This window comes from Zalophus californianus, chromosome 6 (assembly GCF_009762305.2).
Source record: "Zalophus californianus isolate mZalCal1 chromosome 6, mZalCal1.pri.v2, whole genome shotgun sequence".
Taxonomy (NCBI): Eukaryota; Metazoa; Chordata; class Mammalia; order Carnivora; family Otariidae; genus Zalophus; species Zalophus californianus.
The window spans coordinates 34773758-34796563 of NC_045600.1; the positions used below are offsets into that span (position 1 = coordinate 34773758).

The 22806-nt window shown below is 37.6% G+C and overlaps 1 protein-coding gene across 11 annotated transcripts in view; it reads right to left on the reverse strand.

Moving 5' to 3' along the window:
- FUT8 (fucosyltransferase 8) overlaps window positions 1-22806 on the reverse strand; it is a 330956-nt gene that overhangs the window by 89904 nt on the left and 218246 nt on the right. For all 11 annotated transcript variants that reach the window (XM_027571178.2, XM_027571180.2, XM_027571179.2 and 8 more), the window contains 3 exons: window positions 14049-14164; window positions 13770-13932; window positions 2741-2855 (listed from right to left, as the gene is read on the reverse strand). In XM_027571178.2, the coding sequence (XP_027426979.1) occupies window positions 2741-2855; window positions 13770-13932; window positions 14049-14164 (394 nt within the window). The remainder of the gene's footprint in view (window positions 1-2740; window positions 2856-13769; window positions 13933-14048; window positions 14165-22806) is intronic.

Below are 22806 nucleotides of genomic sequence, written 5' to 3' on the forward strand. Positions count from 1 at the left end.
ATTTATCTTTTCCCTATTATTTCCTAGTTAGCTACAAATTATTATCATTCTTTATATAACTGCTGCCTCGTAGGCCAAACAAGGAGAGCCTTCTAAAATCTCCATTAAGTTATATGAACTGCTTATTTTTATGTAGAATACAAGTATTAAAGGTCAAAGATTTTTTCCTTATCTCCCTTCACAGATTTATTTTCTAGTATACTACTCAGTTTCTAAGCCTGTTGAAGTCTTTCAGAATTTAAGTTAATTAAATAGCCTTTTTACAATATTTCACTTAAAGCAATGGTTTGGGAACACCAATACATTTGAATACCAAGAAAAGTTAAAACGGGAAAAAATGTAATCACTCTTAAAAATGTGTATAAATAGCTCACCTCATCTAATTAAACTCTCTAATCCATTTAGTTAAACCAGTAACAAATCATTCTTTTTAAAGTAGCTGTTGTACTTTTCTAAGCTGGGAATAAAAGTTCTAGTCAGAGAAAACATTCCTTACCTATATGTGTTTAATTTTGTTGGAATGGGAGAAAGGACTCTTATTCACCTCAAGCCAAAGAAGGTAAAGAGTGAGTGACTGCCATTGTTAATCTCTAACAAATAATATGTTAAAAATATAGTTTCTGACTTCAAAGAACTTTTGGACTAGAGGGCAAAAATGATCATGAATACATTAAATAATTAAAGAAAAATATTTTTCTGAAATATGTTTTTTCCTACTGAGATTTTCTTCATCTCCTTGAATATTAAAAACCACATTTTCTTTTTCAGTGAAAAAAAAGGAAAAGCATGGAAGTAAGCATCTGTTAAATAGCAATATTTGAAACTGAAAGTAAGGTCCAGCTGAAATGCTGTTTTGCTGTAGTCTAAAAGATTAAAAAAGCCAACATGGTTTTAAATCATTAGCATGATTTACAAGTGAAATTCTCTAACACAGAACCAGAAAAATCAGCATATAGAGGATCAAATTTGCACTATAAGTAAAAGCACTTGGCCAAGAAGAAAAAATAAACTAAAGCAGGTGGCAGGTACTTGTTACAGTATATGGAGCTGAACTATGACCAAATCATAGTTTAAATATGACTTTTGTTGAATAAAAATCTAATGAATATGTGGAAATGGAAGAAACTCAGAAACCATAGTTATTTCCATTTTAAATGAGGATGATAGTTCTGCACCACCAGCTGTTTATAGTTCATTGAATGAGGTTCTAGTTGATAGGAGATAATTACCTCTTCCCTATAGGAGGCAAGTGTTTCTCATTCTGCAGACACCTCTGATGAATGGTCATGGGAGTATGAGACCAAGATAGCATGCCAAAATCAGTTTGGTTTTTAATGATCTCGTTAAACACTTCATTTTCTATTTCTTCCTATTTAAGTGTAGGAAAATGTGCACCTTGAAATATAGAGAATTAGGTCATTGTTATTATTTTACTTTTACAAGACACTTTAACCTTAGAAGGAAAGCAGTCATTGTACATAGAAAATAAACCACTAATAGTATTAGAAAAGGATGGGTGCGGTTTTCAACTTCCAGCACTTTGAATGAAGTTACTTCTAATTCACTGTTTACCCCAAGACTGTTCTTTGTTTAAGTTCCCTGTCAGATAACAATGCACCTATCATCCCGGTCACTTCAGCTCTTTCACCCACTTGGTGAACGATCAGTTCAACCTTCCCAGTCTCTCTCAACTTTGTCTCTTCACTTCCAATGCAAACTGTGACATACCTCCATATTTCTCACCTCCAGGGTGGTCCTCACCTCCTAAATGGTTTCCTTGCTTCTAGTCTCTTCCAATAGTAATCCAGTTCAGCCAAAATAAGACTTACAGATTAATAGTATCACCCTCATCATGCTGCTCTTGGGTGTAAAAATCTTTCAAAAGTGGGATGTGGCTCCAAAATAGAAAAAAGCTTATGACATATTAAGCAAAAAACCAGAATTTAAAGTAAATCAATTCTGTTCTTACAAATATGTAAGACTGAGTATGCATATTAATGAGAGTTAGAAGAAAACACAAAAAAAGACGAGAATAGATGTAAAAGGGCCTGGGACTTGTGGCTGTTTGCTGTTATAATGATGTTTATGAAACAAAATCTTTTAAGCAACCACTTGCTGCTTATGCACCATAAAGCTTAACCTGCACCCGAGGACCTCTGCAATCGGGCTCCCAAACCTACCTTTTCCAGCTTATTTTACACCCCACCTGTTTACACAACCCAAAACTCCAGACAAATTAAATGTCCCATTCCTCAATGGGTTCCCGTCCTGCTCTTTCCCAACTATGGACCATTATTCATATCCCAGTCTCCAGCTAGTACACTCTTTTCCATTTCTATGTGCCTAAATCCTATCCAATTGTCCTTTTCAGCTCAATTCAAAAACCTTTTCCACAAAGCTATCCCTGATTATCTTCTTCCTTCAACGAGCATTTCATCTGTATGTCTCACGTAAAATGTACCACTTCCTACTTCGCATTGCTGTGTGTGTGTGTGTGTGTGTGTGTGTGTGTGTGTGTGTGTGTGTGTAAGAAGTAGCTCCTTTAAGGCAGAGGCTTTGTTTTAGACATCTTTGTATTGCACTGAAGACATAACATAGCATCTTTCTGAATAAATATGTAAAATGAGTAAATACTTAAAAAAAAGGGCTAGGAAGACTAAAAACCAACAGCAACTCTTAGTCTTATTATGATTTTCCTTCTTTTTTCATTTATGTTTATTTCCTTACTTAGTTTTCTTACCTGAAGATATGTTATTCTCCGCTGGACCAGCTCTGTCAGATCTTTGGCCTCTTTTTCCCGCCAATCACCTGCTCCATCTGTTTGACTGAGGTAGTACAGATCCGTCATTATAGACCTATAAAACAAACAACATTTGGACGTTTAACTTACTTGTACTTCATCATAGGATTACACAAAAATCATGAGAATCAAATTCTTCATAAAGATTGATACTCACTGATGCTGGTTCTCATTCTTTATTTTCTATTAAGACTGTGAAATTCAACAATTAGTCCCTAACATCCAAGATTCGTTCCTACAGTAAATTTCCACCACTGAGAAAAATATACTGTTTTCCCCCAGGCCAGTCAGCTGCACTTATTTCCCAACACAGAGAACTACAGATATCAGGAGGAAGTGGACACCCATAGCAAAGAAACAGGTAAATTAACATAAGGGAGAGAAATAAGTTGGTGCCAGTACTTGAATACTACATTTTTGTTCTCTCATTTCTTTACCCCTCTTAACTTATCTGTTCATACATAAACACTCTGAGTGGTTGGAATAAAAAATGAGAGGAAAATTCTGACATAAATCTTAAACAATTTCCAAACCAAGGTTCAGCAAACATTTTTCTGTTAAGGGGCCTGACAGTAAGTATTTCAGGCTTTGTGGGCCTCTTTTGCTTTTCTAGCAGGAAAACTGCCGAAGACAGTAAGTAAATGCATGCATGTGCCTGTTTTCCAATAAAACTTTAGTCACAAAAACAGGATATGGCCCAAAGTTGGATCTTTGGGAGGTGCTTATTAGGTCATGAGGGTAGAACCCTTATGAATGGGATTGCTGCTCTTATAAAAGACCCCACAGAACTCCTTAGCCCCTTCCATCATGTGAGGACACTGTGAGAAGGTGCTGTCCATGAACAAGAAAGCGGGTCCTCACCAGACCCCAAATTTGGACTTGATCTTGGACTCCCTGGCTCCAGAACTGTGAGAAATAAGTTTCTGTTGTTTATAAGCTAAACAGTTTTTGGTATTTTTGTTATAGCAGCCTGAACGGACTACACATTGCTATTTATACTCCAATCCTCAGAGTTGTTTCAGAGCTTTTACCTTGTATATGAAGAGTACCTACTAATAATTCTACAACTAAGAGAAAATATCCATTGGGTGTGGGTGAAAGTAATACATGGTACTGAAGACCAGTCAGAAAAATGATCCAATATCCTCTGCCTTATAGCACTCTGAAGAAGGGGATTAATTAGTGAGAACTCATTTAAGAGATAATGAAACCAGCCTTCAACAATTGTGATTAGGAATACAAGGCATAGTCCCAATTCTCTGTTGCTAGTTGCTAAACCATTTAAAAACAAACCAATGGCACCCCCACAGGAAAAACTAAAGTCTTATTTATTATCATAGAAAACCATTAAAACTACACACAATTAGCAGAGTATCTAATAATAGCTAGCATCTTTGAATAAGCAAAACTATTAATAATGTACAAACAAAAGTTAAAAATAATAGCCATAATTTAAAATATTCATCCAACAGTGGAATAGCTTTACACAATGCTTTGGAACAAAAGGGTCATCTGTGAAGCATTTTAGGCGTTTGCTTAATGTGTCAACATTAGTGCACAGAACACTTTGCACTTTGTTGCCCTGTTTGCCCTTCCTTAAACAGGACAACAGTTGATTATGTGATGTTTTATTTTTATATTATTCTCACTTAAGATTTAAAACATTCTCAAAAAATTTTATGAAAAAGAGTAACTGTAGTTGGAAAAACCAAACCTACAACTTACTGCCTTGAGAAATTAACTTACAGTCTTACACAACAGAGGTTCAACTTTTAAGTTTTTTTCAGATTATAAAACTGAGGCCCCTATAGACTATTATGTAGCCTACAGTATTCTTTTATAGTTTTACTTTTACTAGGGGAAATGTCACCACCCATATGATATTGTGTGAGCTGATCATGGAAACACATGAGAAATCTTAGACTATAATGGTGTTACAGAGCTCAGCTGGAAGTTTATTTTCTCAGTTTTTTTTTTTTTTAAGGTTTATTTATTTATTTATTTGAGAGTGTCAAATCATTCTTGAGTTTGGAAACCACACCCAAGGAGATGTAAGGTTGGGGGCAGGCAAAGCAGAATCAGAGCAATTAGATGAGACACCTTTTCTACCTTTAGATTCTCCTTCCAGTGCAAACTTTATTTTAGAGGAGGATATTTCCTTACTGAAGATGGAGAATCATGATCCGGCTGATAGAAACTAAGTGATAAGAAGAATAAGGACAATTTCATATGACAATGTTCCCTCTTTCCATGGATATTAGGAGGAATGTTCTAGTACCACTTAAAAATAAGCCTGGATTCCTGAGGAGAAAGACAATCATACACAAACATTTTGTCTAAAGGAATTAAAAACTGAAGAAAAAGTATCTACATTCCAGTTTAATGTAATTCTCAATTAGGTCACATCTCAAAGAACTTAAGGTCTTCCTTCATTGCCTCCTCTGTGTGTGTGTGTATGAAATAAAAAACAAGAACAGCTTTGAAGGTTCACAAAACTTAACTTTTCAAGAATGGAAATAACAACTCTTTGACCTTTCAAAGACAGTCTGGTAGCACCTACCTTATAAAGTGAGTGAAAACGCAAGCTATTGTGCTATAATAGCTATGATCAGCAATTCTGATCAAATAAATCTATAACCTATTAAGCTACTAATCTTCCCTATAACCAGATACTGCACTCCTTATCTGAGTCAAAGTCCTTTCCTTTGCTACATAATCCCCTATACACAGTATCAAACAGTCAATCAGCATAATTAGCCGTAAGTATCATTTAACATTTGGGAAATAGCTCACCTCAGTCTTTCCAAAGGTGTTTTATATATTACTGATAATAAGATGATGCAGACCAGGCCAGAGCAATGAGACGTGCTGCTTCACCAGATCATTTCTCAATAATTTCAGTCAACTAAATTGAGAAATAGTTCATCAGCCCTGTAAGCCCTCCTTTCCTTCAGTCTGAAGTTTAATAATTGCTATAATTTAAAATCAGAAAAGAAGTAGCTCCAGGAACTATTTCATAAACACTGGTGTCTGGCAATATAAGAAATGCAAAAAGAACCAAAGCAACAGTGATTAAATTAAATATGTCTCTGGGCAACCTAAGATGGTGATAAGGCAGAATTTTCCATGATATCCCCAGAGGTTGAGGGACAGATATGTATAGTTATAAATCCAAGCACTGAACATATACTACTACACAAATAATAAAATCACAATGACAAAAATAATCACTCTAAACTGTTAATCTTCCTCTATTTCAAAGAGGCCACAGTCAACTCATGATCAATGATGTGAAAGCAGCAGGTAAATTTGACTGTATTATTATGAAGTATGGTAATATGCAATTGCTAGAATGAAATCATCACTTGAAAATCTAGTTTGGCAGTGTCTTATAAATTAAAGAGACACTCAACACATGACCCACAAATCCCGCTCTAAATATTTAATCCAAAAGCAATGAAAACATGTTTCTGCAAAAACATGCATGTTAATGTTTGTAGTGGCTTTACACATAATCACCAAAACAAGTAAACAACCCAAATGTCTTTCAAATGGTGAATGGATAAACTATCGGTGGTATATCCATACAGTGAGATATTACTTAGCAATAAAAAGAATGAACTACCAATACACAAAACAACATGGGTGAATCTCAGATGCATTATGCCAAGTGAAAGAAACCACACACAAAAAGCTACATAATATAATGATCGCATTTACACAAAATTCTGGAAAAGGCAAAATTATAGGTGCAGGAAACAGACCTAATGACTGCCAAGGACTGGGGCTGGGAAGGTGCTGACTACAAAGGAGCATGGAGAAACTTCTCAGGGTAGTAGCAATGTTCTGTATCTTGATTGTGGTGGTGGTAACAAAACTGCAAGCATTTGTCAAAACTCACAGAAATATAGACTAAAATACGTACATTTTATTGTGTATAAATTATGTCACAATAAAACTGATTTAGAAAGGGAGGAAAAAAAGAGGATCAGTATTTTTATCAGAACAAAGTTTTAAGAAAGAAAAAAAAAAACCCCTTTGAAAAAACAAAAGCCCATAAATGTGTTACCTATAATTGATGTCTTTCTGAACTAAAAACTGACAAAAGTGATTCATAGGGAAAGGTGAACAAAAACAATGATTGACTCAACCTCTAACTGATTTCTCAGAGAACACAGACTTTTAGTCCAGAGACAACCTATACACTATATGCGGGCAAGTGTGAAAATGCAATGAGGATTTTTGTGTAATGTAAAAATCACCACAGGCAAACACAAAAGTCTGTTTTAATTTTAATTCTTATACTTAAAGATCTTGAATATTATCAGTAAGATGGCATAGTCCACATACATACAAATCCTTTCTGCTTGTACATTCGTAGCTTTAGGGTTATTTCTCCAGTGTCTGGCTATGCTTTGCTCATTATTGTCTCACTGTATTCTGATACAGATGCCTCAAGTTAAATTACTACCCTGTGAAGTTACATCCCAAGTTCCTTCGAATTTCTGCTTTAGATAGCAAAAGAAATCGACTGGGGTACCTTGGGTACCTTTCCATTTTTGTTTTCAGTAAAATAATATTATTTAACATATACTAGAAGGTAGTGTCAGGAACCATAATATATTTAAAACAAAATTCAACTTACAAAAAATTTAACATTGATTTACATCAACTTTAGAGTCCACCTTTTAAATTTGTATGTATTTTTCCATTTCTACATACAGTCATAAAATATATGCACAAAATAATTCTTTATATAATTTTAATTTAGAAAAGACCTGACAGTTAAATTCTCAAGTACTTTAATTAAATCACTCAAAATTTAAAATTAAACACTAAGAATTCAATAGCCAAAATTCTCTTTTATTTTTTAAAATATTTTTATTGTTATGTTAATCACCATACATTACATCATTAGTTTTTGATGTAGTGCTCCATGATTCATTGTTTGTGCATAACACCCAGTGCTCCACGCAGAATGTGCCCTCTTTAATACCCATCACCAGGCTAACCCATCCCCCCACCCTCCTCCCCTCTAGAACCCTGTTTGTTTTTCAGAGTCCATTGTCTCTCATGGTTCGTCTCCCCCTCCGACTTATTCCCCTTCATTCTTCCCCTCCTGCTATCTTCTTCTTTTTCTTTTTCCTTAACATATGTTGCATTATTTGTTTCAGAAGTACAGATCTGTGATTCAACAGTCTTGCACAATTCACAGCGCTCACCATAGCACATACCCTCCCCAATGTCTGTCACCCAGCCACCCCATCCCTCCCACCCCCACCACTCCAGCAACACTCAGTTTGTTTCCTGAGATTAAGAATTCCTCGTATCAGTGAGGTCATATGATACCTGTCTTTCTCTGATTATTTCGCTCAGCATAACACCCTCCAGTTCCATCCACGTCGTTGCAAATGGCAAGATCTCATTCCTTTTGATGGCTGCATAATATTCCATTGTGTATATATACCACATCTTCGCTATCCATTCATCTGTCGATGGACATCTTGGCTCTTTCCACAGTTTGGCTATGGTGGACATTGCTGCTATAAACATTGGGGTGCACGTACCCCTTGGGATCCCTACATTTGTATCTTTAGGGGAAATACCCAGTAGTGCAATTGCTGGATCATATGGTAGCTCTATTTAAAACTGTTTGAGGAACCTCCATACTGTTTTCCACAGTGGTTGCACCAGCTTACATTCGCACCAACAGTGTAGGAGGGTTCCCCTTTCTCCACATCCCCGCCAACATCTGTCGTTTCCTGACTTGTTCATTCTAGCCATTCTGAGTGGTGTGAGGTGGTATCTCACTGAGGTTTTGATTTGGATTTCCCTGATGCCGAGTGATGTTGAGCACTTTTTCATGTGTCTCTTGGCCATTTGGATGTCTTCTTTGGAAAAATGTCTGTTCATGTCTTCTGCCCATTTCTTGATTGGATCATTTGTTCTTTGGGTGTTGAGTTTGATAAGTTCTTTATAGATTTTGGATACTAGCCCTTTATCTGATATGTCATTTGCAAATATTTTCTCCCATTCTGTCGGTTGTCTTTTGGTTTTGTGGACTGTTTCTTTTGCTGTGCAAAAGCTTTTTATCTTGATGAAATCCCAATAGTTCATTTTTGCCCTGGCTTCCCTTGCCTCTGGCAATGTTTCTAGGAAGAAGTTGCTGTGGCTGAGGTCGAAGAGGTGGCTACCTGTGTTCTCCTTTAGGATTTTGATGGACTCCTGTCTCATGTTTAGGTCTTTCAACCATTTGGAGTCTATTTCTGTGTGTGGTGTAAGGAAATGGTTCAGTTTCATTTTTCTGCATGTGGCTGTCCAATTTTCCCAACACCATTTTTTGAAGAGACTGTCTTTTTTCCATTGGACATTCTTTCTTGCTTTGTCAAAGATTAGTTGACCATAGAGTTGAGGGTCCATTTCTGGGCTCTCTATTCTGTTCCATTGATCTATGTGTCTGTTTTTGTGCCAGTACCGTACTGTCTTGATGATGACAGCTTTGTAATAGAGCTGGAAGTCCGGAATTGTGATGCTGCCAGCTTTGCTTTGCTTTTTCAATATTCCTCTGGCTATTCGGGGTCTCTTCTAGTTCCATACAAATTTTAGGATTATTTCTTCCATTTCTTTGAAAAAAGTGGATGGTATTTTGATGGGGATTGCATTGAATGTGTAGGTTGCTCTAGGTAGCATTGACATCTTCACAATGTTTGTTCTTCCAATCCATGAGCATGGAACGTTTTTCCATTTCTTTGTGTCTTCTTCAATTTCTTTCATGAGTATTTTATAGTTTTCTGAGTACAGATCCTTTGCCTCTTTGGTTAAATTTATTCCTAGGTATCTTATGGTTTTGGGTGCAATTGTAAATGGGATCGACTCCTTAATATTTCTCTCTTCTGTCTTGTTGTTGGTGTACAGGAATGCCACTGATTTCTGTGCATTGATTTTATATCCTGCTACTTGACTGAATTCCTGTATGAGTTCTAGCAGTTTTGGGGTGGAGTCTTTTGGGTTTTCCACATACAGTATCATATCATCTGCAAAGAGTGAGAGTTTGACTTCCTCTTTGCCGATTTGGATGCCTTTGATTTCTTTTTGTTGTCTGATTGCTGTGGCTGCGACTTCTACTACTATGTTGAATAGCAGTGGTGATAGTGGACATCCCTGCCCCGTTCCTGATCTTAGGGGAAAAGCCCTCTGCTTTTCCCCATTGAGAATGATATTCGCTGTAGGATTTTCATAGATGGCTTTTATGATATTGAGGTAGGTACCCTCTATCCCTATACTCTGAAGAGTTTTGATCAAGAAAGGATGCTGTACTTTGTCAAATGCTTTTTCTGCATCTATTGAGAGGATCATATGATTCTTGTTCTTTCTTTTGTTAATGTATTGTATCAAGTTGATTGATTTGCAGATGTTGAACCAGCCTTGCAGCCCAGCGATAAATCCCACTTGGTCATGGTGAATAATCCTTTTAATGTACTGTTGGATCCTATTGGCTATTATTTTGGTGAGAATTTTTGCATCCATGTTCATCAAGGATATTGGGTCTGTAATTCTCCTTTTTGATGGGGTGTTTGTCTGGTTTGGGGATCAAGGTAATGGTGGCCTCATAAAATGAGTTTGGAAGTTTTCCTTCCATTTCTATTTTTTGGAACAGTTTCAGGAGAATAGGTATTAATTCTTCTTTAAATGTCTGATAGAATTCCCCTGGGAAGCCATCTGGCCCTGGGCTTTTGTTTGTTGGGAGATTTTTGATGACTGCTTCCATTTCCTTAGTGGTTATAGGTCTGTTCAGGTTTTCTGTTTCTTCCTGGTTCAATTTTGGTAGTTGATACATCTCTAGGAATGCACCCATTTCTTCCAGGTTATCTAATTTGCTGGCATAGAGTTGCTCATAATATGTTCTTATAATTGTTTGTATTTCTTTGGTGTTGGTTGTGATCTCTCCTCTTTCATTCATGATTTTGTTGATTTGCGTCATTTCTCTTTTCTTTTGGATAAGTCTGGCCAGGGGTTTATCAATCTTGTTAATTCTTTCGAAGAACCAGCTCCTAGTTTCGTTGATCTGTTCTACTGTTCTTTTGGTTTCTAGTTCATTGATTTCTGCTCTGATCTTTATTATTTCTCTTCTCCTGCTGGGTTTAGGCTTTATTTGCTGTTCTTTCTCCAGCTCCTTTAGGTGTAGGGTTAGGTTGTGTATTTGAGAACTTTCTTGTTTCTTGAGAAAGGCTTGTATTGCTATATACTTTCCTCTCAGGACTGCCTTTGCTGTATCCCAAAGATTTTGAACAGTTGTGTTTTCATTTTCATTGGTTTCCATGAATTTTTTTAATTCTTCTTTAATTTCCTGGTTGATCCATTCATTCATTAGTAGGATGCTCTTTAGCCTCCATGTATTTGAGTTCTTTCCGACTTTCCTCTTGTGATTGAGTTCTAGTTTCAAAGCATTATGGTCTGAAAATATGCACGAAATAATCCCAATCTTTTGGTACCGGTTGAGACCTGATTTGTGCCCTAGGGTGTGATCAATTCTGGAGAATGTTCCATGGGCACTAGAGAAGAATGTGTATTCCCTTGCTTTCGGATGGAATGTTCTGAATATGTCTGTGAAGTCCATTTGGTCCAGCGTGTCATTTAAAGTCTTTATTTCCTTGTTGATCTTTTGCTTAGAGGATCTGTCCATTTCAGTCAGGGGGGTGTTAAAGTCCCCCACTATTATTGTATTGTTGTCAATGTGTTTCTTCGCTTTTGTTATTAATTGCCTTATATAATTGGCTGCTCCCACGTTAGGGGCATAGATATTTACAATTGCTAGATCTTCTTGTTGGATAGACCCTTTAAGTAGGATATAGTGTCCTTCCTCATCTCTTATTAGTCTTTGTTTTAAAATCTAATTTGTCTGATATAAGGATTGCCACCCCAGCTTTCTTTTGGTGTCCATTAGCATGGTAAATGGTTTTCCACCCCCTCACTTTCAATCTGGGGGTGTCTTTGGGTCTAAAATGAGTCTCTTGCAGACAGCATATTGATGGGTCTTGTTTTTTAATCCAATCTGATAGCCTGTGTCTTTTGATTGGGGCATTTAGCCCATTTACATTCAGGGTAACTATTGAAAGGTATGAATTTAGTGCCACTGTATTGCCTGTAAGGTAACTGTGACTGTATATTGTCTGTGTTCCTTTCTGATCTGTGCTGCTTTTACACTCTGTCTTTGCTTAGAGGACCCCTTTCAATATTTCTTGGAGGGCTGGTTTTGTGTTTGCAAATTCCTTTAGTTTTTGTTTGTCCTGGAAGCTTTTTATCTCTCCTTCAATTTTCAATGAGCCTAGCTGGTTATAGTATTCTTGGCTGCATATTTTTCTCGTTTAGTGCTCTGGAGATATCATGCCAGTCCTTTCTGGCCTGCCAGGTCTCTGTGGATAGGTCTGTTGCCAATGTAATATTTCTACCATTGTAGGTTACATATCTCTTCTCCCGAGCTGCTTTCAGGATTTTCTCTTTGTCTCTGAGACTCGTAAGTTTTACTATTAGATGTCGGGGTGTTGACCTATTTTTATTGACAAAATTCTCCTTTAAATACCACATAGTCTACCCAACTCAAATCCTCTTCAGATGTACATTTTCCTATAAAACTTTGATAAGCAAAGCACACAAGCACACAGCTCCAATTAGCAGAATCCTGAGGCCCAGAATCAGCTTTAGGGTAGAGAAGCAATAAGGATACAGTCAGCATCTGGTCTGATGATCTAAGTATGGCTAAAACTTTCAAAGGGGGAGGGCTAAATGCGTCTTGAAATTTATGCTTACTTTAGTAGATTAATGCTGAAATGATTCCAATGAACTGATCGATTTTATTTGTAATTTCACTTAAAATAGAACAACAATATTTCAAAATCCGTACAATATTGCTACTCATGTTAATATATATGAATCTCTTGGTTGTGGAGTAATTCTTTTCTTCTTCACAGTGGTAGGTTGTGTTAATACAACAATTTTTCTTTTACTGTTCACTAATGAGACAGTAATTGCCACCAGAATCCTACTGGGAATATAGAATTGTATATATAATAGGCATAAGGACAGATTTCATTTTATTTATAATGATTCTCAGATACACTGTGTTCTGCATGAATACACCAGTACCAAAAGGTTTTCCTTTCTATGGAAGATAAACTGCATATTTTCAGGAATGTGTAAACAGAAGAAATATACTTAACAGGAGATTTCAGATTCTTATTTCTAGCAACTAAGTAGAAAAATAATTAAAAGAATGCACCCTTTCATCAAAAAACCGTTAACCTTTAATTAGGAATCCTAAAAAGGTGCTATTTTAAAGTTTTTAATGTCTGAATTAGAAACATAACTTCCAGCCTCAGTATGAGTTCCAATATACTGTAATGTAAAAACTGCATACTCCAATTATTGATTGTTTATGAAGGAAATTTACAGGAAGATATTTTAATGTATTTACTGGCTGACATCACTACCTTCAGAGTTTACTTAGGGCTTATTATATAAAGATTTCTAGAAATACATTTTATTTTTATTTAAAAAAAATTTTTTTTAAGATTTTATTTATTTGTCAGAGAGAGAGCAGAGAGAGGGAGACAGCACAAGCAGGGGGAGTGGCAGGCAGAGGGAGAAGCAGGCTTCCCGCTGAGCAGGGAGCCCGATGTGGGCCTCGATCCCAGGACCCTGGGATTATGACCTGAGCCGAAGGCAGATGCTTAACTGACTGAGCCACCCAGATGCCCATAGAAATACATTTTAAATAATATTTTCCAGTGATATGTTTTAGTTGATGAACTACGTTTGGGAATTATTGTCCTTGAAACCTCAGGTACTCTTCTCCTAAATATGGTAGGTATCACTTACCATTCAGCAGGGAAATTAACAGAAGTTCCAGTTTATATTCTTAGATTATAATCTTTACCAAAGCCCAAATGAAATGTAAAAAAAAGAATAGCACCTTTCATGATGTCCCAAATCTGACAGAAATTCATCTGCATGTCTTTGGAGTACATTTCCTTCTAAATTCTTTAATTTCTTCAATTCACTTTGTAGAAAAAACCAGAGCTCTTTAGCTCCATTTTCAATCCTCCTCCTTAGGATTTCATGATCCTTCCCCAGACCTGCAGTCAAAGAATAAATAGTATCAATATTCCCAACATTTTGATGAAAGAAAGTCTTTAATTATTTGTGGTAATATCAATATATTAAAGAGGGAAAACACTGCATAATCACCTACCATTTCTAGTTTGTTTCTTATAATTTTCAATCTGTTCTTTGGCCTTCAAAAGCTGTTCTTCTAAAGCACGAACCCTTCCTGAAGCTGGCCCCTGATCAATGGGACCTTCTGGTATCCTGTAGTTCAAAAAAGAAAATGTAAACATTTAGCTTATAAATCATGCAACAGAATTAAAGCTTATTTGCTACAACATATTTCTCAGTAACTCTAGAAGTCACAAACCATATATTAGAAGTACAAAATAAAATTTTCTCTCCAAAGGTGTAGGATAAAGCATAAACAATGGAATGATACTGAACAAAAGCAGAAAAAAAATAATCTAGCTCAGAGATCTATGATCTTCTAGGAATAAAGGAATCTTTAGAACTGTGTCCTAAAAACTCTCATCATATTACTTAGAAAAACACCATCAGTAGCAAAGTGGTCAATTCTTCATTAGCGTCAAGAGCAACAAAGGTGAAGGAGAGGTGACAAAAAGGCTTAAGGGAAATAAGAAAGCATGTATCTGAACATGAGCCTGTGCTCAAATAGCAAATACAAATTATTTCTGAATTAACCACAATATCAGGCTATGTAAATCTGTGCTCCAATTCATGAACTCATGACCTCAGATTACTAAGTACTGCTTTTATAGAAGGATAAGACAAGACCAGGAGATGAAGCATATCAGGAGAAAAACTGAAGATTAATGTCCTGTTTGTTTCTATCAGAAATGAAAAATATCGGCCAACAACATAAAATGTTGGAACATAGCAGAGGAACTCCAGGATTTCTTGTTTATGTTATCAACCTATCCATACAACTTACAAACAGGACTTGTTCTTAACATGTTTTGTTTTTATATGACTTTGGCAACATTCTGTACTCCATTTTAGCCATAAAAGACATCTACATCCCAATCCTGGAATCTATAAATGCTACGTTATATGGCAAAAGAAACTTTAAATATATGATTAATTAAGGATCTTGAGATGGGGCGGGGGGTGGGTAGATATCGTCCTGGATTATCCAGGTGGGCCCTAACTGTAATCACAAAGGTTCTTATAAGAGGGAGACAGAGGGAGATTTTACTGTAAAAGAGGAGAAGATGGTGTGGCTTTAAAGCTTTAAAGATGGAGGGTGGGTCATGAGCAACAAATATGAAGAATGCAACTTTAGAAGCCCGGAAAAGCAAGGGAAGAGATTCTCCCCTAGAGTTTCCCAGAGGAAATATGGCCCTGCTGACACTATGGTTTTGGCCCAGTAAAACTCACTTCAGACTTCCAGCTCCCAAACTGTAAGAGAATAAATTTCTATTGTTTTGAGCCACAAAGTCTGTGGTATCTGTTACAGTAGCAATAGAAAACTAACACACGTACACATATACATCCATACATCTGTCTGTATATACACATATGTGTAATTATTGTGAAGATTAAATAATGGCTGATTTTTCTTCCAAAATCTATAAAAGTACTTAGCACAATATTTGGCAATAAACTTTCAGGACTATTGTATCTGGGCTCAATCATTTTAGAGATGAGCTGTAATCTCAAAATATCTGGGGTATCCTTATCACAATCATTTTAAGGAAACAATTTTTAAAATATACTTGGCAGAACTGAAATTCAGATGTCAATTCAGTCATTTGATGCAAAGACTCCAATACAGATTTCTTACTCGTTTTCGAACACTTTTTTATATAGCAGAGGAAGCCAAATTAACTATTACGTACCTATACCACTTCAGAATACATGTTTAGTAAAGAAGCTCTTGGTATAGCTCTACCAGAGTAAATGAAGTATTCTGTAATTGTATGCATTAACATTGAACAGCAGCATGAAAAATAACGATTCTCTAATCATGAGTATCCCAGGCTACAAAATTTGAATTACAAAGCCTTCATTTGTATACATATAAAGTGAATAATGATAAAATATATAGAGTTGTTAGGTGCACAATTACCCAATTTATAAGCTCAAATGTGCATACATTCATAAATGAGGCATTTCCTGGCATATAATTTTTAAAATTTGGCTTTTAATCTCTTTCTGAATTAGATGGCTGATTTCTAGGTAATAATTTGAAAACAGAATAAAACTACTACCTCTTGAATTTATTTTGACAGCAATATGCCATAGGACAAGAATGTCCTTTTCCAGAACATATCTTAATGACAGAAAATTTCAGACAATACAAAGATATGTCTAGGTTCTCCTTTTTATCTCATTTCTTCATATATTGATGAAAAACATTAGTGTAAAATAGGCAAGAAAAAAAAACAGCATAAAATCATTTCAGATTTCCATTAAGTACTAAGTCCAATTTAATTTTAATAAAACATACATGAACTAGTAATTTATATTACATTATAATATACAATAACCTAATCCAACTGTGGATAAACTGTAGATAAAAGTAATGGAGAAGCCAGTGTAAAAAAAGTACACAATAAGGACTATTCTTTCCAAAACCCATCCAGAAAAGAGTCAATCTGCAAGGACATTATCTGTATATTTGGGATTTGAGGGGTTTTTTGTTTTTTTTTTTTGAAATCATACTCACTCTACAAAAGATATATAGGACATCTTCTGGCCAAGATGAAGCAACAGAGATTAAATTTACCATAATTCCTGAAACGAGTGAAAACCCAGGCAAAACGTATTTAACAATGGTTTAATAAAACTGGCATCAGGAGACCGCCACTAGAAAGATAGCAAAATAGGTGGTTCCCAACTTCGGTCCCCTTCAGGGAAAGGGCAAATAGCAACTATCTAAAGACAAGATATTTGTGAAGACCCCAGAATATGGTGGTGAGGCTGAAGCATCCACTTGGGCCACAAAACCCGAGAAAAACCTCATTAGAATAAGGTACGAGGGAGAGAAGGAAAGATGGCAGCGGAGTAGGGCACCCTATTTCAACTGGTCCCCAGAATTGAGCTGGATATCTACCAGACCACTTCTGAGCACCCACGAAACCAGCCTGAGATGTAAGAAGATCTGGATCTCTACAAACAGAATATCGCAGGCAGTTGGTTTGGAGGTACGAAGAGGAGGTACGAAGAGGAGGTACGTGATTCCGGGGGCAGATATTGGAGGAAAAATGGCAGCGGAGGGTGCCTGGCCATGGGGATCTCACACCGCCGGTGAGCGACAGCCTCGCGTGCTGGGGACCGGGCACAGACTCGCCGACCGGTAGTGGCGGGGAAATGACTTTAGGGCAGCCCCCGGGGCAGAAACCCCGAGTGGCAGGGTGGCTCCTGCGAACTGGGAGCGGCTTGCGGTTTTAGAAACACAAAGGGCAGAGAGGAGCCCCGACCTGGAGGCAGGACTGGGGGCGCTGCGGACGGGCGCACAACCCTGGACGCTGCAGTTTATAGCAGCACGGACGGAAACGGAGACAGTGTGGCCTGGCGAGCTCACTAAAGAACAGACTGCGGTCTCTCTGCTCTGAAGCAGAGGGTTGGAAGTGGTCTCTTCTGCTCTGACTTGTGGAAGAGACGTGGAAAGCCGCCAGGGAAAGCCACCAGAGAACAAAAGCCCCAAAACCTGATTCCCACGGAGCCCATCCCCCACCACAGGGGGGCAGGGCAACTCCACCAGAACAGGGTTGCCTGAGGAACAGAGTGGCAGGCCCCTCCCCCAGAAGACAGGCTGGGAAAACAAGAGGCCAGCAACCCTAAGATCCCAAGAAAACAGGTGCATCTTGCTTGGGTTCTGGTCAGTAATTTGGACTTTATACATTCCCTCAAACACCCATCAACAGAATGACTAGGAGGAGGAACCCCCAAAATAGAAAAGACTCAGAGATTTTGACTTATGCTGCAGATTTACAAATGGATGCAGATATAACCAAGAAGTCGGAGATGGAATTCAGGCTAGCAATTGTGAAGACAATGGCTAGAATGGAGAAATCAAGTAATGGCAACATAGAGTCTCTAAGGGCAGAAATGAAAGCCGAATTGACAGAACTTGAAAATGCTATCGAGATCCAATCCAATCTAGATAATCTAACAGCTAGGGTAACTGAGGCAGAAGAACGAATAAGTGACCTGGAAGACAGTATAATAGATAAAAAGGGAAAAGAGGAGGCCAGGGAAAAACAACTCAGAATCCATGAAAATAGAATCAGAGAAATAAGTGACACCATGAAGCATTCCAATGTCAGAATAATTGGAATCCCGGAGGGAGTGGAGAGAGAGACAGGACTAGAAGATGTATTTGAGCAAATCGTAGCTGAGAAGTTCCCGAATCTGGGGAATGAAACAAACATTCGTGTCCTAGAGGCAGAGAGGAGCCCTCCCAAGATCAAGGAAAACAGGCCAACACCCCGGCATGTAATAGTAAAACTTGCAAATCTTAGAACCAAGGAAACCATCTTAAGGGCAGTTAGGGGGAAGAGATTCCTTACGTACAGAGGGAGGAACATCGGAATAACGTCAGACCTATCCACAGAGACCTGGCAAGCCAGAAAGGCCTGGCAAGACATATTCAGGGTACTAAATGAGAAGAACATGCAGCCAAGAATACTTTATCCAGAAGGCTGTCATTTAGAATGGATGGAGAGATGCAGAGCTTCCACGACCGGCAGAAACTGAAAGAATAGGTGACCACTAAGCCAGCCCTGCAAGAAATATTAAGGGGGGTTCTATAAAAGGAGAAAGACCCCAAGAGTCATATACAACAGAAAGTTACAGGGACAGTCTATAAAAACAACATCTTCACAGGCAACATGATGACAATTAATTCATATCTTTCAATAATCAAGCTCAACGTGAATGGCCTAAATGCTCCCATAAAACGGCACAGGGTTGCAGATTGGATAAAAAGATAGGACCCATCCATATGCTGCCTACAAGAGACTCATTATGAACCTAAAGATACATCCAGACTGAAAGTGAAGGGATGGAGATCCATCTTCCATGCCAGCAGACCTCAAAAGAAAGCTCGGGTAGCAATTCTTGTATCAGATTAAAATTAGATTTTAAACTAAAGTCTGTAATTAGAGACACAGAAGGACACTATATCATTCTGAAAGGGTCTATCCAACAAGAAGATCTAACAATTGTAAATATCTATGCCCCCAACATGGGAGCAGCCATCTACATAAGCCAACTGTTAACCAAAATAAAGAGTTATATTGATAACAATATGTTAATTGTAGGAGACCTCAATACTCCACTCTCAGCAATGGACAGATCATCTAAGCAGAAAATCAACAAGGAAACAAGAGCTTTGAATGATACACTAGACCAGATGGACCTCATAGATATTTACAGAACATTCCACCCTAAAAGAACAGAATACTCATTCTTCTCGAGCACTCATGGAACTTTCTCCAAAATACACCACATACTAGGTCACAAATCAGGTCTCAACCTATACCAAAAGATTGAGATTATTCCCTGCATATTCTCAGGCCACAATGCTTTAAAACTGGAACTCAATCACAAGAAAAAATTTGGCAGAAATTCAAACACTTGAAGCTAAAGACCACTCTGCTCAAGAATGTTTGGGTCAACCAGGAAATCAAAGAAGAACTTAAACAATTCATGGAAATCAATGAGAACAAAAACGCATTGGTCCAAAACCTGTGGGATACTGCAAAGGCGGTCCTAAGGGGGAAATACATAGCCATCCAAGCCTCACTCAAAAAAATAGAAAAATCCTGAATTCACCAACTAACCCTACACCTTAAAGAACTAGAGAAAAAGCAACAAACAATGCCTAAGCCATGCATTAGAAGAGAAATAATTAAAATTAGAGCAGAAATCAATTAATTAGAAACCAGAAATGCAGTAGATCAGATCAACAAAACTAGAAGTTGGTTCGTTGAAAGAATTAACAAGATTGATAAACCACTGGCCAGACTTATCCAAAGAAAAGAGAAAGCACCCAAATTAATAAAATTATGAATGAAAGGGGAGAGATCACGACTAACACCAAGGAAATGAAACAATTATTAGAAATTACTATCAACAACCATATGCCAATAAACTGAGCAATCTGGATGAAATGGAGGCCTTCCTGGAAACCTATAAGCTGCCAAGACTGAAACAGGAAGAAACTGACAACCTGAATAGGCCAATAACCAGTAAAGAGATTGAACCAGTGATCAAAAACCTCCCAAAAAACAAGAGTCCAGGGCCTGATGGATTCCCTGGGGAATTCTACCAAACATTCAAAGAAGAAATAATACCTATTCTACTGAAGCTGTTTCAAAAAAATAGAAACAGAAGGAAAACTTCCAAACTCATTCTATGAGGCCAGCATTACCTTAATCCCCAAACCAGGCAAAGACCCCATCAAAAAGGAGAATTTCAGACCGATATCCCTGATGAATATGGATTCCAAAATCCTCAACAAAATCCTGGCTAATAGGATCCAACAATACATTAAAAGGATCATCGACCACAACCAAGTAGGATTTATCCCCGGGATGCAAGGGTGGTTCAACAATCTCAAATCAATCAGTGTGACAGAACACATTAATAAGAGGAGGGAGAAGAACCATATGGTCCTCTCAATTGATGCAGAAAAAGCATTTGACAAAATACAACATCCTTTCCTGGTTAAAACTCTTCAGAGTATAGGGACAGAGGGAACATTCCTCAAGCTCATAAAATCCATTTATGAAAAACCCACAGCGAATATCATCCTCAATGGGGAAAAGCTGAGAGCCTTTCCCTTAAGATCAGGAACACGTCAAGGATGCCCACTCTCACCATTATTGTTCAACATAGTACTAGAAGTCCTAGCAACAGCAGACAACAAAAATAAATAAAAGGTATTCGAATTGGCAAAGAAGAAGTCAAACTCTCTCTTTTCTCAGACGACATGATACTTTATGTGGAAAACCCAAAAGACTCCACCCCCAAATTACTAGAACTCATACAGCAGTTCAGTAATGTGGCAGGATACAAAATCAATGCACAGAAATCAGTTGCTTTCTTATACGCTAACAACGCAACTGTAGAAAGAGAAATTAGAGAAACGATTCCATTTACAATAGCACCAAAAACCATAAGATACCTCAGAATAAACCTAACCAAAGAGGTAAAGGATCTATACTCTAGGAACTACAGAACACTCATGAAAGAAATTGAAGAAGACACAAAAAGATGGAAAAATATTCCATGCTCATGGATCGGAAGAATAAACATTGTTCAAATGTCTATGCTACCCAGAGCAATCTATACCTTCAATGCCATCCCGATCAAAATTCCAATGACATTTTTCAAAGTGCTGGAACAAACAATCCTAAAATTTGTATGGAATCAGAAAAGACTGAATTGCCAAGGAAATGTTGAAAAAGAAAAACAAAGCTGGGGGCATCATGTTGCCCGATTTCAAGCTATATTACAAAGCTGTGATCACCAAGACAGCATGGTACTGGCACAAAAACAGACATATAGACCAATGGAACAGATTAGAGAGGAATCCATCAAAATCCTAGAGGAGAACATAGGCAGTAACCTCTTTGACATCACCAACAGCAACTTCTTTCAAGATACATCTCCAAAAGCTAGTGAAACAAAAGCAAAAATGAACTTTGGGGACTTCATCAAGATAAAAAAGCTTCTGCACAGCAAAGGAAACAGTCAACAAAACAAAGAGGCAACCCACAGAATGGGAGAAGATATTTGCAAATGACACTACAGATAAAGGGCTGGTATCCAAAATCTATAGAGAACTTCTCAAACTCAACACCCAAAAAACAAATAATCAAGTCAAAAAATGGGCAGAAGATATGAAAAAACACTTCTCTGAAGAAGACATACAAATGGCTAACAGACACATGAAAAAATGTTCATCATCATTAGCCATCAGGGAAATTCAAATCAAAACCACACTGAGATACCACCTTACACCAGTTAGAATGGCAAAACTGTAAAGGGAAAGAAACAACAAATGTTGGAGAGGTTGTGGACAAAGGGGAAGCCTTTTATACTGTTGGTGGGAATGCAAGTTGGTACAGCCACTTTGGAAAACAGTGTGGAGGTTCCTCAAAAATTTAAAAATAGAGCTACCCTATGACCCAGCAATTGCACTCCTGGGTATTTACCCCAAAGACACAGATGTAGTGAAAAGAAGGGCCATATGCACCCCAGTGTTCATAGCAGCAATGTCCGCAATAGCCAAACTGTGGAAAGAGCCGAGATGCCCTTCAACAGACGAATGGATAAAGAAGATGTGGTCCATATATACAATGGAATATTACTCAGCCATCAGAAAGGATGAATACCCAGCTTTTACATCAACATGGATGGGACTGGAGGAGATTATGCTAAGTGCAGTAAGTCAAGCAGAGAAAGTCAATTATCATATGGTTTCACTTATTTGTGGAACATAAGGAATAGCATGGAGGACATTAGGAGAAGGAAGGGAAAAATGAAGGGGGGGGATTGGAGGGAGAGATGAACCATGAGAGACTATGGACTCTGAGAGACAAACAGGGTTTTAGAGGGGAGGGGGGAGGGGGATTGGTTAGCCCGGTGATGGGTATTAAGGAGGGCACGTACTACATGGAGCACTGGGTGTTATACGAAAACAATGGATCGTGGACCACCACATCAAAAACTAAAGGTATATTGTATGGTGACTAACATAACATAATAAAATTAAAAAAAAAAAAAAAAGAGTAAGGTAAGAGGAGCAGTTTCACTATGACTGCATTGTTCCTCCCCCAGGTCAGTGCAGTGCTACACAAGGAGATCCCCTGGGCCTACAGTTTCTCCAGTGAGAAAAGGAAGAGTGCAAGGTGGACATCAAGCTTCCC